The sequence below is a fragment of the Tyto alba genome, unplaced genomic scaffold (genome assembly GCF_018691265.1).
Source record: "Tyto alba isolate M040663 unplaced genomic scaffold, T.alba_DEE_v4.0 Super-Scaffold_19, whole genome shotgun sequence".
Taxonomy (NCBI): domain Eukaryota; kingdom Metazoa; phylum Chordata; class Aves; order Strigiformes; family Tytonidae; genus Tyto; species Tyto alba.
In genome coordinates, this window is record NW_024881281.1 from 3,500,784 (window position 1) to 3,518,935 (window position 18,152).

The 18,152-nt window shown below is 47.2% G+C and overlaps 1 protein-coding gene across 1 annotated transcript in view; it reads left to right on the top strand.

The window, feature by feature from the left end:
- TBX4 (T-box transcription factor 4) overlaps positions 1–18,152 on the top strand; it is a 38,559-nt gene that overhangs the window by 3,580 nt on the left and 16,827 nt on the right. The window contains exons 4-5 of the mRNA XM_042791553.1: positions 11,559–11,678; positions 13,438–13,585. Of these exons, the coding sequence (XP_042647487.1) occupies positions 11,559–11,678; positions 13,438–13,585 (268 nt within the window). The remainder of the gene's footprint in view (positions 1–11,558; positions 11,679–13,437; positions 13,586–18,152) is intronic.

Here is an 18,152-nt window from a genome sequence, read left to right on the forward strand (position 1 = left end):
AGATTTAAAACTCAGACCATCACCAGCCCAGGAGTCAGATGGTTCCCAACAAAACTAGTCAGCTCCTACCGTGGGCACCGAAATATCTGTCCTTGGCTTCTGCAGCAGCGGGCTCACGTCGCTGCTGCTGGAAAAGAAAAATCACCAGTTTTAGGTATTAAAACCTGTTTAATTCTAACACAGCTGTGTGGTTCTGCCTTGACCTGTGATTGATAATTTGACACCATGCTAGAGAGCTGTGGAGAAGGATGCTCAAATAATGGGGAGAAATCAGACAAAAAAATAATAAATCCCTCAATCAGTATCTACTCAGTCTTTTTTCCCTGTGATTCCTGATCCTTTGTGCAGAGCAACCAGGGTGCTTGGGGCAGGGGGTGTGGGGGTGTCTTTTCTCCCCTATTTGCTGCTCACACTGCAAGACCCAGACCCCAACCCTCGAGGTTGGATTTGGGGAGGGATGGGGAGTTCCCCCTCCTCTGCCCCGTCCCCGGCAGCGCTGCTCTGCGTGGCAGCTGGCCGGTGTAGGGGAGCTTTACTGCAATAACCAAGATATTCCCATTAGTCCCCCTGGAGAGGGAGTGTATGTCCCGGGGATCTTCAATTTGTTTGCTATTTGGCCTATTTATGAAGTGATTGTGCAGGTAGTTCTGTCCTTATCACACTACATTTTGGTGTATAAAATCTTTGTGCTTGCTCTGTAGCATCTACTGATGTGAAGAGCCGGATTCGTTTTGATAGGTCTGCTACCTAAGTCAGTTAAGACTAGGGGATCAAGACCTCAAATATTTCACCCTTAATTTATAGTATCTGAATGTGTCTGTGCGGGATGTGGAATATCTTTACCAAATTCTAGACCCTAAGCATCCCAAATGTGCATGTTATCTCTTTGTAAGTCTTAACGTGGATTGTTTAAACAAATCCATATGTATGGGGCTCAGTCCCGCATTCTTTGTCCAGTGGAGCTGGCGGTGCACACGTACTCACCTTTCATGAGCATGTGGATGAGGAGATTGACCCCAAGATGTACAAAACTTTGGTTTTTAAGTTATCGTCTAAGCCAAATTCTCCGTTTGTGAAAATCAGTGCAGCACCATCAAGCTATTAGTATTTTTTAATAGTTTTTAATTCAAAAAAACCCCATGGCTGAAACGCTGATGAACAACATGAAACAAAACAGTCACATCATTATTTTTTTTTCTTTTAACTCTATGTCCAGCTGCAAATGGTGTTAAAATAAAGGGCAAAGTGTAAAGAGGGAGTCTAAGGGCTCTGGAGCCCGGGCAGCGGGAGCCATGCTGGAGCCCAGGGGCGGGACTGGGCTGGGCTCTCCGGCAGCCCCGACAGCAAAAAAATTCACAAAATAATTAGTATGAGAATGGTAGGGAAAAAAAAAAATAATCGAGGAACTTACATCCCGTGATCGCTGAAGTCTCTTGGTTCGTACCGAGTGCCAGGCTGAGCCACTCGTGTCCATGCTGAGAGCAGGGCAGCCCAAATGCAGGAATATGCCGTGAATCGTCATGCAAATGACGAAATTAAAATTATTACCTCATGCAGATTTTATTTTACCCAAGCTATTTAAATAAAGAGTAGCAATAATAAACCTCCTCTTGACCCAATTAAAAAAATGATGGTTGATGGAGATTTGTATGCACTTGCATTTAGCATGGGGGGGAGTGGGGTGGGGGGGGGGGTGAGAAGAGGGAAAACGGCTAATTGCAGGCACTAATTAGGACTCTAATCCCCCTCCCAGCAGGCACAGAGATGCCCCTGAATGCAGTTAGTTGAAATCACTTAAATGTCGGTCTGTCTGACCTCAAGGGGCACAAACGAAAAGAAATTGAAGCCTGATTTTTAAATTTCAAACAACAAAAAAAAAGTGACTTTAATGACAAGTTCACTCAATGGAGAGGAAATGTAAAGCTCAGCGGAAGCGTTAATTCCATGGCAATGGTGTAAAATAGCCTTTTTGTATAAACAAGGCAAATATTGATAACTTAGTGGGGGGGAGAGGGGGAGTCATTTGTTTCATTCTTTGTAGAGCTCCACAGAACGAGCCAACTATAAATTATCGAGAATTTAGGGCTGAGAATTACTTTGGGGGGATTATTACTCCCTCTTAGGACTGATCTGTAGGAGACATTAGGAGAACACAGCAAGCTCAGCATTGAAATAGAAATCATGTTGTTGCCAAGAAAACTTGATTTATAAAGTGGAAACATCTTTAAAATGCACTCGCTATCTTTTTAATGTTTGACTGCTTCATTGTGGGAGGGAAAAAAAGAAGAGATTATTTTATATTAAAAGGATCATCACAAGATAAAAAGTTTATGTTAGCAAAGTTCCCTGAACTTTGCATAAAACCGCTCGCCTCCTTCAGACATAAACCCTGCCCATCGCAGCGCCCAGAGGACGGGGCGCTGGGCTCCATAAATCAGGTTCCTCCTATTTGAGGTTTTGTTCTAATTACGAATTTCTGCTCCAGAGGGTTTTCTGTGGATGGTTCTTAAAGGCTGAATTATGTGTAGTGCAAAAATTGCCCCGTCTTTGCCGCTCCCTGCAGCTGTAGGTACCCGAGGGCTGTCCAAACCGGGGGGAAACGAGAAAAAAACCGGCCACGCGTGACTTCTTTAAGCGCCGGCCATCGCGAGGGGCATTTTGCAGAGCAGCTTTTTCGGAAAAAGAAAAAAAAAAAAAAAAAAGCTGCCGTCGTTTGCAGATGAGAGCCCGTTGTTCGGGGGCGGGGGGGGGGCGAGCCCGGCCGGCGCCTCCGAGCCGCCCCTCACCGCTGAGCCCCGGCGCGGCGGCTGAAGCCGCTTCCGCTCCCCACCCCGATCCCCGGTTCCCGGTACCCGCTCCCGTTCCCCCAGCCCCGGTTCCCGCTCCCCGTACGGCCGGTTCGCCTTCCCGGGATGGGTGAATGAGCCCAGCACCCGCACCGAGCTGTGCATGCCTGTGTTTATAAATAAGGCTATAGTTGTTCACAATTCCTCCCGTTTATCTAAAAAAAAAAAAAAAAAAAAAAAAAAGCAAACAAACAAAACAAACAAAAAAACAAAACAAAACAACCAACCAAAAAACCAAAACAAAAACAAAAAAACAACCACTCCCCCCCAAAAAAAAAAAACAGCCAAAAAACCCCCAACCCAACAAACCCACCAAACCAAAAAACCAACAAAACAAAACAACAACCGAAAAAGCATTTTCATGGCGGTGAAGTCCTATTAAATCAAATTAATAAAATCAGTGTAGATGGTGCTAAAGGGCCGGGGTGCGTTGGCGCGGAGGTCCCGCTCCCGTCGCTCCTGTCGGGTTCTGCGGAGCCGCAGCCCGTCCCAGCAAGGCGCGCACCTTCCCTGCTGGGCTTCAGGCAGTCCGTGGTGGTGAAGTTGTGTGAGGGGTGGGTAAAGCAGAGAGCAAACGAGAGGCTTCGTTATCAATCCAATTTAATCTTCTCGCTCTTATGTGCTATTACTTAACTAAACTATTATTATTATTATTATTATTATTATTATTATTATTATTATTATTATTATTATTATTATTATTATTATTATTATTATTTAATCCTGTGAAAACCCCCACTTAGTCTCTTAAAATTATTTGTGAAATCTCTTCTTCCAGACCTTATTTCGGCATGAAGTTAATCTTTGCTTACACAGTCTTCCTGGCTCAGGGTTTTCTTTCTTTCTCTTAGTTTTTATTTAGCTCTAGCTGTCCCCTATTTTTTTTTTTTCCAAGGTGCCAGCCTTTGCAGCATTGCAGTTTCTATCCAGCTATTGCCAGGGACAAGCAATTTGATGAAGTTTATGGCTAACCAGTAAAAAAAAGTACCAGTTTGCAGCGTGTCTGGTCACATTTTTGTGAACAGTTACTGAAAACAATGTGTCATTCCTCTGTGGTAGCATAACTATCCCAGAGATGTGAACAGGAGGCTCAAGATACTGGGATTGAGTTTTGGCTGGAGTGCAGGATGTGCACAGGTACGAAGATAGCTCCAGTCTTTATAGTAGCAGGTTTTAAGAAGCATATGTAGGAAAATACTGCACAGGAAAAAAAAAAAATCAATAAAGTAGCTTGCATGTGTGGAAAAGACGCAAACCCCCTTTAGATGTTCAAGTTTCATTTTAAAAGTGGCTTATTTCAGTTTTAAAAAATCTGTTCCTAATCAACTTTAGTAAACCAAAATAAAACTAGTTTTTAGGACATCAAGGTCTGAAGAAGTATGAATGCTTTGGCTAAGCTGGTGCAGCTTTCCTCTGTGAATAATCCTTTAAAAGTTAAATTTTCCATGGCTCTGTAGGGCATACGGATGCCCAGTTCTCATTACAATTAAAGGGAAATATTTGTCCAGAATCTTTTGAGGCAGTTACAAGAATCTCTGCTAAAGGTTTTTGATCCAAAAGCAAACCTTAATATCCAAGATCAGTGATGGAATGTGAGCCATCAATTTAAAACTTGGAAATAAAGTAGATATTTAAGGAATGTTTGATCAGCTTAGTCCTAAATTTGAGGTCCTGGAATTACCCTGTTCGGGCAAACTCCTGCTTTTAGAGAAAGGAGCAGGAAAAAACCCCAATGGCTCTTGGCTGTGCTGCTAAAGATGTCGACAGCTTTGGCAAGGAAGACAGAGCTCGTGCACGCTGAGTAGGACAGGGATGGGATTTTGGTTTTTAATGTGCTTCTCTCTTCAAACAGCAATCCCTGCTTTTGCTTTGTTAAATACACGGGATGCTGATGGTTAAGGGTGTTCCCAAAGCTTGCCTGGCTAGTCCTTAGGCTGGAGCTGGCCAGGGATGCAGGGAAGGGTTTGGTCAAGCCCAAACCGTCCGGGGAAGATCCCCACCATGGCATGGGCTCTGCCTTTGCATCAAAGGCTCCCGGGCACGGGGACTGTGGATCATCTCCTGCTCTGCACCGACACCAAGGCTGCCCATGGCTCCTCTGAAAGCCCCCGCAGAGCCCCCAGAGCTGGAGGGGCTGCAGCACCGAGGGAGCCAGGCTGGCGAGGGAGCGAACCTGCCCTGAAATCCCGCAGCACCGGTGTCGCTGGCCACGCTCATAGGTGGCTTCTCGCTGAGGTCCCTTTGTGCTGTGCCGCTTGGTGCTGCCGGGGGCTGCCGGCACCCACCTCGCCATCCTCTGGCACAGTGGGACCTTCTCTGCTCAACTTCAGTTGCGGCAAAACGAAAGCACCGGAGAAGCATCCCATGGCAAGAAGCCTGCCTGTGTTTCAAGTCACCATGGGGCAAGGAGAGGAAATGTTTCTAGACCATGAAAGCAACCATCCAGCTAACCAAGTTCTCAAGTATGTGAGAAACAATGTTTTATTTAAAAATCAGATGCGTTAGCCAGAAGAAAAAAAATACAACCTCGCCATTCCAAAATATAAAAATCCCTTAACTGTCTGACCTTCTCATCACTAGGTCATGGTCCTGCCACCAGATAAATCTCTCCTATCTGTCCGTAGACTGAGAGTTCAATGTTGCTTGTGTTAGTGACAGTGAATTTGGGGCTGAAAAATGAACTACTGATGAGAACTCCTGTTGAACCTGTATTGTTTGTTATTCTGTGGCAAGGATCTGGCATGGGCTAATCCAGCACTTCAAAGTTAACTGCTCTTACTTTGTATACAGAGCGTCATAGCGGAGTGGCGTGGGTGATAAGAGAAATAAGGGACTGAGGGTTAGGATACACTGGGAAAATGGGACCCTGTTGAAAAACTCTTTGATCTCTTTAAAGTATTTTCTGAAAGCAAGAATCTATCAAAAAGGAAATGCCATTTAAAAGGCTAAAAGAAACAGCTGACATCCCAAAATTTGTTTTAATCTGCCCCGGAGAATATTATTTTTAAAGATGCGTTAAGTCAGTGGAAGAAATACTTGTCAAAAGAAGGGAAATTGGAAAAAAAGCAGAAAGGTCATCAGAATGGAAACGTGGTTCCTGAAGCCTCTGCACACCATTCCTTTCCCTCCTAACAATGAAGCCAAGGAGAAGCATCCTTAAACAGCCATGGCCAGTTCTGAAGAAGAATTTGGGGCCACATTAGTCCTTATCAGGGATGTAGGCATGTCATCTGCCTCGGGGCTTTGAAACCATCACTGAAGGCATCTCGGCATGCCCAGCAGCTTCTAGGAGGTGGTCTTCAGCCATGATATGGCTTGTTAGCCAAGATGTTGAGTGATTTCTTGTTTTTCTGATCCTTTCACAACCTGATATGCCATAAGCATCACCTTTCCAGACAGCTTCTGAAAATCCAGCCATCACTTTACTTGACCACCCCAAACTTAAGGATTGTAAAATCACTGTTTGTGTTGGAAAGCTTTGTCTTATTGAAACTCCTTTTGAAAACAGAACTTCAGCTGTTGAGCTGCTGAAGGGCTGGGTGACATTTTTACCCCCTGAAAGGACAGAAGGAAGTGCGCGGTAGTTTCTGAAGCACCATCCACACCCCAGGGACATGCAGTGAGCAGCAGCGTGCACATTCCTGTGGGCTTCAGAGAACAACGACAGCCTTTGGTGAGGACAGGCCTTGGATTGCTCCACCAGGAGTCAGGTGTCTTGTTTCTGTGCAGTTTTCTCCACCGAAATACCAGTTGAGTTCCCCTGCTTACCACGTGCTGGTCAGAGAAACCCCTTCCCAGCTAATGCATCAGCAGGAGCGTCAGAAATCGTGTTTGAGGCCAAGCATGGAATGTCAGATCAAATCCTTGTGAGCAGGAAGGGGGTGAAGCCCAAGGGGTTTGCAGAGGCCACCTTGTCACCCAGCAGTACCAAGGCATGAGCCAGCATCCCTGGGACACACAGGTCCCGGCGTGCAGCGTGGCACGGGGCAGGCGATGCTCAGATGAGGGTTGTGAGCTCTTTGATCAGCTCTGATGCTCTCGGCTTTTCCAGCTGGGCTGGATTGCTATCACCTGTGCAAAAATAAGACTTCATTGGACCTGGGAACCTTGCAGTCACCCAGTTCTTCAGGACCAACCAGGCCTGCTCACATGGGGATTAAAACACAAGATGCCCATGGAGTGGCCAAGCCTGGAGAGCCCGAGAGGCTGGGAACTGCTGCCCTAAACGAAAGCACAGCTTTCTTCTTATCACTCTCTTCCAAATCCAACCAACCAATTACACATTAATTAAACTTTGTTTGAACATAATAGAAGCTTTGGCTCCATGTCAGTAACTGCTCCATGGTTAAGGGGATTGGATAGTAATAGAATAAATAAATAAACAAGAGATGCTTATTCTAACAGTTCATTTTAAAACAATTTGTGAATATCATGTAGAGATAAAATGTGCCTAGCATAAACTTAGCTAAGCAATGACTGCTTCATTATCAGAACAAATAATTCACTCTCACATCATCTTTGAAGCTTGGGAGGGCTACAGAATTGTGCTGCTTGTTTATTTTCCTGGCTTTTACTGTTTTTGCTACATTTCATCTGCGCAGAGCTGCAGGGAAGAGTTTAGCTGAGGCTGTGGCAGTGTGGTGCCAAGCCTGGGTGACACTGTCCCCGCTCCCACCGCTCGTGGTCCCCAGAGCCAGGCTCAGCCCCTTTGCCCTCCCCAGGGCATCACCCTGCACTCCGGCCCCCAGCGACTGGGTGCCAGACTGTGGTATTTTAATGCCACAGCAGAGGTCCAGCTTGCATAGGAGTGAGGCACTGCAGCCTTTCTCCTGTGAATGCTTTCTTTGAGGGCAGCTTTCTTGTGTGAACATAAAAACTGATTTAAGTTTTCCCTTCGGAAGGGCAGTGCTGCCATCGCACAGCGGTGCTGTGCCCCTGCCAGTGCCTGCCAGCGCCACCGAACCCAGCAGAGAGCTCTGAGGGACCATCAGGATGGTGCTGAGGGGCCTGGATGGGCCCTTCTTTGCTGGCTTGAGCTGGAGGGAGAAGCGGGTTTTGAATGTGTCCGAAACTGGAGTCTTACTGACTTGGTGTTTTGCAGAAGAAGAGGCTGTCGGGGCTGATGCTTGGCTGCTTGTGCTGTGTCCCTGCCTTGGGCATCGCCGGCTGTCACACAGGCACGCCGTGGGCTCGTGGGCTTGTGGCTCGTGCCCCGTGTTGGCTGGGAGCAGCCATCGCACCTCATGCGTGCTGGTGGGTTACACACACAGCTTGTGTGGCTTTCGGGAAGGAAAAAAAAAAAAAAAAAAAAAGCATGAAGGGGAAGAAATTGGTCCCATCCAGGGATGGCGGTGGCGTTTGGACGTTCAGGACATTTGCTGCAGCCCTCGGACACTGTGTCCGACCAAGCTTTGGGTCTGAACAAAGATGATGAGGCCAGGAATTGTTGTTCTTAATATCCTGATTACTGGTGGCTTAAACTTCACCTAATAGTTGGCTTATCCTGTGCTGCACGTGTGCCCGGTGATTAACCTCGTTGAGCTTCCCCGTTTGCAGGGCTGCAGCAACCCTTGGTGCAGGAGGCGTCGCCTGCTTGGATGCACTCCCCAGAAAGCCCCAGATTCCCAATTTTTGTAACCAGTTTCCTCGCAGCGAAGCTCTCACTCAGTTTGGACTCATGCGTGGCAGTGGGAAGGAGGGTGGATAAAATGTGGATCTGCCCGGGTCTTGTTTCAGACCTCCCACCAAAGCCAAGCTGAGCTTTCCCAGAGCTTGGCAAGACATTGGCAAGTTTTTATTGCAGCACTGGGTTATTCTTCTGCCGCTGCTGGTCCCCGAGCAATAGATGATGAAGCAAGCTATTGTCAGGGAAAGCTGGCCGAAGCGAAGCATCCTCTGCGGAGCCGCCCATCCGCCCGAGAGCTCCTGCCTGCAGAGATTTGGCAGAGGGGCTGGTTATGCAAAGCTACTACTGAGTGTAGAGCCCATGGCTGTGAGTAGCTCCATTGACCTGTAGTAAATCTGGGGAAGCGGGCAGGTTTTTGGCCCCTTCCCAGGGCTGACGGGGAGCTGTATAGACCCACTGTAGGCACGGCCTGGCTCCCAGGCAGCGTTGGTGCAGCCCGGTGCCTCTGCCGTGGTTTTCTGCTCCCCTCTCAAACAGGACATTTAATAAAGGCCAGGACATGATATTAGGTGCGCTCTCTTGCTTTTTTTTTTTTTTTTTTTTAAGTTGAAAGTCTATGACTGCATTTTCTTGGACCCAGCTCTTCGGTTTGTCATGCCTTCCCACCAGAAATGCACAACCCGTGTTTGTATCGTATTGCAAAGAGATATTTACTAAATGAGTCTCTGCCAAGGGGTTGAGAAATATGTTTTCATTAAGAAAATTAAACTGACAAGTCCCTGGACAGCACATTAGTAGCATATTTTTTTTTAAAGGCCAAAATGCAGCAGCTAATAATAATGATGAAATGTCCATGCACAGCCAAATTGCTAAAATCTACCCTGTGTTTTCCTGGAAAAGAATGCGGAGAATTGGCAAACTTGGTTGTAGCTGGGTTTGTCGACTGCCGAGTACAATGCTACCACTGCAAGATAGCGAGTGGTTTGCAAGTTAAGCAACACCTTCAATCAGATGCGAGTCCCCATTTGTTATCCTTAAAGAATTTCAGCTGTATATATTATAGTAGTACTTTGGCTCTTTGTATTTATTTTAGAGGGCTATACTAAAGAACATTATAAACTCAGGCATGTCCATGCTATATGAACTCCATATGCTGAAGCTTAATTTTAAATGCCATTAAAAAAGCACTTAACATTTACAATATATCAGTCCAGCTACTTTAGCAGCTTGGATGTACTACAGTAAATGAAATGATTGAGAAAAAAAAAATTCAGAAGCTAGATGTTATAAAAATCCCCGATGCAGGACGTTTGCCTGGTACAATGCAGTAACTGTCAAATCATGTCCATCTCTTTTTTTTTTTTTTTTTTTATTAATTTCTCCTCTTTTTTTTGTTTAATTTTTAAATGTCATTTTAAGGCCTAATTTAAAAAAAAAATAAATCTTGGCATTCAGATTGGATTCCTTATGCAATTTTTTTCAATGTGTGAATTGGGCTGTGTATTCGCAAATTGAAATGTCCTACTGTATTTATCCAGGTGCTTACCTGTAGGAGGACAAGGTTAAGAGGAGTGTAGAGTTTATGAATGAAAATCAAATACGGACATTGGTAAACCACCCCTTTTTAGTCCCAGCTAATTACATGGTAAACATCTGGAATTTATGCAGGGCGGTTAAAAGAGTCAATTGAAATGATTTCGAACAGGGCCCATTTTGTTGCCTTCTCCCCAAGCAGCGACAAAATGGTGCTGCAGACCCGGGCCAGCTCGGCTGGGTGCGGGGGCAACGCTCAGGGGGAGGAGGGAAAAAGGGTGGGGGGCAAAGTGGCCTCGACATCCGATGGAGAAACGACATCAGGATTTGGGCCCTTGTTAATTAGGGTAATTAGAATGACTCCAGGATGTAGCAATTCTCATCCTCCTTCCCCTTATGCCGGTGGAAAGGACAATTTTCTGTTCTGGCTAGTTCCTTGGCTGTGGTGAGCCAGGTTGCTCAACTGACTTGTTTTTTTACTGGATGAGGAGGAGGTTGGGAAGATGAAGCCAAGAAAATAGTTACTCCGAGGATGTGAAGCGCCCGATCCTGCAATTCCTGGCTCCTGATGCAGTCTTGAGGGCTTGGGAAACCCACGACAGTACCCGTACCCACCAGGACCATCTCCTTTGGATGGCAAGACCAGAGCGTAGTGGTATATACTGGTTTCATGGCCATAGCTTTATACAGAAATATTTAATATTGCAAAGATTCTTTAGATATGTAAGAGCTATGTAAACATTCTTTAGTGATACACTGGTTTATGTGACGTTCCCTGTTTGGTGTTGGCTGCTACGTGTCCATTAAAGTCAATGGTAGATCAGTGGGACGAGGCCATTTTCAGTGGGGAGCACTGCCATGCTCCTGGCTCCAACAAGTTTTAACAGGCATGCTGTGAGTTTGGGAAATTTGGGAAGGCCAGAGTGGTGGCTATCCACACCACTGCAGGGTTTAACCCTTAGTCTCCCCCCAGGCTTTACTGATCCTCAGTTTTTCAGTCTGTTGAAGGGAACACAGGTTCAGCTATTGCGTAAGAGTACGGGTGGGACTTGGTGTTGTGGACTTTGGGAACATGGGAGTGAGAAAGCTGCATGTGCTTAGTTTCTTTTGATGTGTAGTCTGACCTCATGACTTTTCATGCACTTTCATGGCAACAAGAAATCTACATTTTTGAGGCTGCCATAAGCCATGTGGAGCCTCCTGGGGTACTGAGGGCTCCCTGTCTGAGCATCCTGTAAAGAGGGATGTGTTGTCCCCCCACCATATCTCTCTCTACATGCACCTTCTCCTGGCACTGGCCCATAACCCCAGTCTATATGCCCTCATCTGTATTTGTGCCTCGTTTTGCACTAGCCCTGTGCAGCTCATTTTCTGGAAAGAGTGAGTTTAATTCAGTTGATGTATAAGCAGCAATAATGGTTTGTAGCTCATTTGTCTTGGTGTGAATTTATCACATGGTGGATCTGCTTTTTGGGGTGCTGCTCCAAGTTTCCATCAGTTCCAGCACGGCTCCAGGTTGCTCACTAACGTGTTAACTCTTTGTTTTTCCTAAGGAGGATGTTTCCTAGTTACAAGGTCAAAGTGACCGGAATGAACCCCAAGACCAAGTACATCTTGTTGATCGACATCGTCCCGGCTGACGACCACCGGTATAAATTCTGTGACAACAAATGGTAAGAGAACATTTCTGTTTGACTTCTTTTTCCATCAGAAAATTCTGTGCAAACTCAGAAACCAACATAAATACCTTCCTATGGCAGAGATGTCAACATCCCAGAGCTCTCTTCGGTGGAGCAGCGATAGATACAAAGGCCAATGGGGAAGTGAAAACCAGACAACTCTAAACCAAAATACTCTTAACAGGCTGGGAGATTAACTGCTGGAACAAACTGGTAGTGGAGGTGGTGGATTGTTCGTTTACAAAGCGCTCAAGACTGGATGTCTTTTCAGAGGAGGTGTTTTAGGCCAAGCACAGGTTATCTGGCCATGTGCAGGTGCAAGAGGGTAAAGCCACAGCCTGTGTTGTACCAGAGGCCAGACTAGATCATCTAATAGTCCATTTTGGCCTTAAAAATTAGGTATCTACATGACTCAATAAAAGTTTTAAATTCCTTTCTTCTATAGTAATATTTTGCTTTTAGGCAGTCGGCTATAAAGCAAAATGTGGATTGGTTTAGTCAAAGCCCTGGTTCAGCCGTGCTGCTCCAGCAGACGAAGGGAGCAGCGATTCCCCCTATTGCAGTCCAATGCCAGATCCAGTTTAGAGCTTTTTTTTCTTTTAATTCATTCTTCCTCTGGAGTTTCTTTCTCTTCTGTTATTCTTCCCTTCCCTGTGCCTTTGATAGTAAAGTGTCTTACCCAAGAGGCAGCTATGTTTTTTGCTTTTTGACAAAGGAATTGTGGTGTTTTCTCTTTTGATTTTTACCCCAAATACACCCAGCAGTTTCCCTCACTGCGACTATTCGCTGTGCTTTTCGCAAACCCTTCCACCGACTGGTGCCTGGTGAAAAGATGAGCAATGGAAAACTTCATAGTCATCTTAATGGGAAGGAGCCTGGTGACATCCTATAAAACTGTAATAATTTACTTGCACATTAAGGCTGCTCTAGTTTTAAAAAATCCCTTTTCCACTCGCTTTTGTCTTGGAGTGCCGCTGGGTAAGAGGAGTGGACTGAGGGCCTCTGCGGTGCGGCAGCCACTTTGTGTTTTAACCATTAAGCCCTAGATGATGGATAGTTGTTAACTCTGTTTAATTTAGCTTTTGCCAGCCCTAGAGCTGTTTCCCCTTTTCAATTTATTGCTGCTGGAAAGTCTCTGTTGGTTTTGGTAATATTGTTTTTATTGATGTTTTATAAGAGGAGAACAATGCACAGTAATGGAGGAGTTGCCATTAAGTGATATCTCATGGCTGGGTCTTGTGTCTGTGAGACTTGGTGGTGGCGTGGGGACAAGGGGAGCTGGCAGAAGGGTACGAGGGGCAGCACCGTGTGCCAGGACACAGGTCTGGAGTGGGGAGCAGCCCCTTTCCAGCAGAGCTGCCGCCTGGCCACGCTGGTACCACTCCTGCTCCTGGGTGCCTTCTCCTGGGGAAGCGTGTGAGACAATCTCCCCTTGCAAAGTGGCCTCTGAAGGCTTCATCCTCCCCAAAAACCCAGGCGAGATCTCCTCCTTGACCAGTGCCAACACGGTCGCCACGTAGTGACCCTGCCCCGAGGAAATGCCGCGCGGGAGCAGAGACGGGGTTACTCTGCCAGCCCGTGATGCTGAAATTAAGAGCCCTGAAACCCCACGAGCAGCAGGAGCCTCTCAGAGTCCCCCCCTCAGGGCTGGCGGGAGGGTTGCTGGGTTGAGTTCAAAGACAAAACGCTCTCCTACGTCCGGGGCAGGTGACTGCTGCCGAGGTGATGCAATCTGTAACCGCTGTGTTTGCAGGATGGTGGCTGGGAAGGCAGAGCCGGCCATGCCGGGGCGGCTGTACGTGCACCCCGACTCACCGGCCACGGGAGCGCACTGGATGCGGCAGCTGGTGTCCTTTCAGAAGCTAAAACTCACCAACAACCACCTGGATCCCTTTGGACATGTAAGAGAGACATTCTGCAAGGGTTTTGGTCAGAGGTGGGCCCGCGATGCCGAATTTGTGTCTGAACTGGGATGCTGGTTGGGATGTAGCAGTACATTTAATAACAGGGAGGCTGGTTGAGATGTCGCAGTAAATTTAATAACGAGGAGCAACATTTATTTTGTGTTGCCAGTGCATCTGGGTGGGGGAGTGTTTAATGCTAAGGGGGCTGCTGTTGCTGCCTGCGTGCTTCCCCTGCCCTTGGAAATGCAGTGCAGCCTCTGACTTGCTCAGTCGTTGCCTGCCCGGATGCCACCGACCTTTTTTTTCTGCCCAGGAACTTTCCAGGCAGCGCTGTGGGATTTTCAGCCTGGCCGTTGCTGTGTGCGGTACATACAGCTTGCAGAAACAGGTTGCATAAACTCATTATTTTCCAAGCTGGCTTTGGCAGCCGTATAAAAGATGAAGTATTTTATTTGGAAAATCTTAATTCATGTGTATTGCGAATGCAGAAGTGGGAAGTACACAGTTATCTACCACAGTGCATGTAATAACTTAGCAGAAGGGCCCTTCCAGCCTGCCAGGCAAACGAGTGCTTAGATAATGCATATAAAAATACGGACCTGTCTGGTTTGCACTGTCTGAGCTGAAAGTCATGTAAAAATAAACAAACCTTGCTGGCTGGAGGAAGGGAAGATAGAGTTTAAAATCCTTTTAAGTTTAGTGCCATCAGCTCCTCCTAGTACCACAGGTAAGAGGATATACTTTGTATCATCAAATATGGTTTTTAACCTGCCGGTCTTTTAAGCAGCAGCTGTTTTTGAGGGGGAGCGGGCTGTGAAAAGGTCCTGAAGAAGGGTGCAGAGGGAGAATGGTTGTATCTGTCTTGCTCAAAACGATCATGCATCAAGTTTCTAAAGAGCACGTTTACATGTGGAGCCAGTTGTCCTGCTGCCACCTAAAAGCTGTACAGAAAGTGCACTTCTGACGCAGCGGAGTCAGGCGGCGCTTCATGGGGCTGACTCTAGAGGCAGGGCGACCCTGCTGGCTTAAAATGCTGTGAGAAATTCAGAATTTTTGCCGCGTTCGGAATTTTCTGCAAATTTCGCACCCCCCAGAAGCAAGCGCGCTGATGCCGCGTGTCGCCGCCCCGGTGCCGCGGCAGAGCCGGGCTCTGGCAGCGTGACACGGTGATAACCCAGCCCCGCGCAGAGCCGCCGGCAGCGCCGGGCACTGACCCTCTTCCCCAACCTACTGACCCCAGTGAAACATGTGTGAACTTCAAAGGCTAATCAGGACCATTTAATGCTGATGTTATTAATCACAGGCGATCTTCCCCCGTCACTCTTCTTTAAGGGGGAAAGCACCAGAAATGAAATTAAAAGAACTGTGTTAAGAGTTGCACAGTAAAAATTACATAAAGCCCACAAATTCCGAGGTTTCGGTGTCAACAGCCGTACTGACCTGCTTGCTTTGCACATGGCATTTTTTTACTCCTGTGTTTTTCTCTTGGTTAACTGTGTAGCTTAATATACGACTGTTTACGTTGTAAAATGTAAACCATAAAACATACAGGATGTTCGATGTGGCTATAAAACAAACAGGATGTGCAGTGTTGGTTTTGCAACTTTAAGCGGTTGCTTTTCCTGACTTTGTCATTTTTTAACTGCGATTTTAACACTGCATTTTAACAGGGAAGATTCCCCCCCCCCCCCCCAACACACCCCCTTTTAATAAACAGCCTGTCTGTCCTCCCACAAAGCATCCCTAGTGACACAGAGGGGACCCTGGTTTACGTTTTGGGGTGATACCTGCAGCCTGGCACGGTGACCAGGCTCCAAGCGAGCCCTGCTCAGTCCCCTTGTGCCGTGCGAGCTGTCCTGCACAGCCCAGCACGCTCCGTCTTGTGCCGCTGTGAAAATGCCTGGAATAACCTGTTTTAAGCGCCCAGGTCGCTGTGTGGTTCTGGCTAAATGGGATTTAGCCCTTTCTCAGACAGTTTCTTGTTAGTCTTCTAAATTAATCATCTGCTTCTTGCTGTGCACACGGAGGAGAGCTGGTCTCTGTACCAGGCGAGCGTGAATTTTCCGATCGGTTGATGCTGAGAGCTGTTCTGCTCTTGCAGGGGTGGCCGATGTCCCTGGGATGGGCAGTGCCTGCAAGGAGTCTGCCCAGCACGGCTCAGTCCTCCCAGCCCTGCCTGCGAAGGCATTGCATTATGAATAATAACAGCTTCTCATTTCTAGGAATTCGTTCCCAGCGATTGCAAACACTCTCTTAAAGCTCCCTAAGAAAAACAAGTCACAAAACCCACAGGGTTTGTTTGCCTTCTCATGCTCCAGCGAAGCCTGCCTGCCATTTCCTTTTGTCTTTGATTTTCTCCAAACCTCAAAACCACGTGGAGCGATTATTTCTGCAGGCTGCTGCTGGTGCTTTTTTTTTTTTGGTGTGCGGGCAGCTGCCCAGCCGGAGCTGTGCCGGCTCACCCCCCCAGCACCCTCAGCTGCTGTGGGCACCCACAGGTGGCACAGGCACAGGGGTCCCTACCTGGCTCCCACCATCCCAGGCTCCAGCTCCTCCTGGCATCCCCAAATCCCACAGAGCCCAGCCCTACCCCCGGGTCTTTGCTGCGTGTGAACAATTCCTCCAGCTCCTGCCGTGCTCCGGTGCGTGGGGCTCGGGCAGAAGCCACTTGCTGACTGGGGGCAGGAGGCGGGGGACAGGCGGATGGTGAAATATCTTTGCACTAAATATTCCTTTTATTGTTTAACCATTTTTTTTGGTAGGCATTTATTTGGGGAAAAAAAAAAAAAAAGAAAGGAGCTCTGCCAGCTTTCCTGTTCACCTACTGGTTAACGCTGAGCATGGGGAGCTGATCCTGGGGGTCCGGCTGGGGCTTGAATGGTGTTATGGGGGTCTCGCCAGAAGGACGTGGTGGGTTTTATAGGTTTGCTGAAGCACGACAGGCTGCTGGGCTCCGTCCCCACCCACAGAGGCCCTGCGTGGCATGGGGGACACACACCCCCAGGTTTGAAGGGCAAACACAGCACGGTGTGGGGTGCAGCTCCTCTGAGCCTGGCTCCTGCACACCTGGGATCTCACCTGAAAAATAAACGGGCAGAAATTTTGCATTATTTCAATGAATTCATTGATAAATGAATCCATGCCCTGACTCTGTGTGCTGTAATACTTAACATCAGGGACAAGTAGCCCCATGGAGTCCATAAAGAGAAGTGTAGGTACATTTGAGGCTTAAAATAAGTAAGTTAAACGTCTTAATTAATAAACCGTGGAGCTGCAGCCCTTGCTGCAATCTGTGGAATTAGATTGAAGATTATTTACTGTGCTGGCGGCAGGGGATGCCTTACAGGCGGCACTGGAAAGCCTCGCTTTGTGACACCCAGCCCACAAAACCCAGCCACCAACCATTCCTCTTCAGTCTCAAAACCCTCACTCCTGCTTCTTCCACTGGCCAGTTATCTACTGTGGTAAATTATTAGTTACAGTCAGAGGCATGGGAGACATTTTTCAATGCAGACGCATAAAACCACGCAGATTTTAAATAAGAAGAAATTAAGCGCAGAGCTCTGTAATCTGCCTGCAAACCCCTCTGGCTGAGCAGGTTTTGTGGCAGGTAAGCCTGTGCCCAGCTCATGCACCATGGCCTGAAAATGTGGGCTGTATATTTTCCTCTTGGGGGATTTTTTGACCGTGAAAGGCTTCTTTCACACCAGGCTTAACAACTGAGAAATGCTCATGTTGAGAATGGATTAAGAAATCAGCAGCCGCTGTAATGTTTAGCTATGGCGAGGTCTATCTGATCCTTAAGAAAGCATTGTAAGCCACCTATGCTTAGAGTAAAATCTTAATTTATGTATTTTCAAATCTTTACATGCAGAGATAATCAGCCTGATAGAGCCTCTGATTTACGCGGGGCTGGTGAGTGACAGGTTTAGGATTCTGGCACAGCTGATGCTTTGCTCTCTAATGCCACGTGAATAATAGGCAGTTGCATATAGTCTGTCTGTGGGGGCAAAGATACTGTTTTAAGTGCCAGCAAGCTGTACAAGGGTGGCACATCCCTTACTCATTCCCAGTGTATTCTGCCTGGGAAGCACCTAGCTGTGAAAAATGGGAATGACTCCTTCATCATGAACCAGGTTGTATCATTACAAGAGTTCGGTTGGCTAATAACAGCTGTGGATGATGCACAAAAATAACCTCTCCGTTGGAAAGGATAACATAATACTTGTATTCCTTTCAGAAGGTTAGTTCAGGGCATATAGGGAAACACTGAGCAAGTCCTGACGAGTATCTCCATAGTGATAAATGCTCATGAATGGAATTCCACTTTCTTCAGAAGTTTAAAGTATGTAAACAGCGGGGTGGAGGGCGCCCGTGAGACGGTCCTTATGGCCAGTGAGCTGGCGTGGGCAGCTCCTGCTCCCGGGCTCGGCAGGTGAAGGATGCTCAGGGTGGGGGTGAAGCTGCTGGAGGCGCATGGGGGGGTTTGCTGAGGGGCTTCGGCTCAGACCCATGGTGGGGCTGTTCTCCTGTGCAACTTGTTTCAGCTAATCAGGCTTTTTTG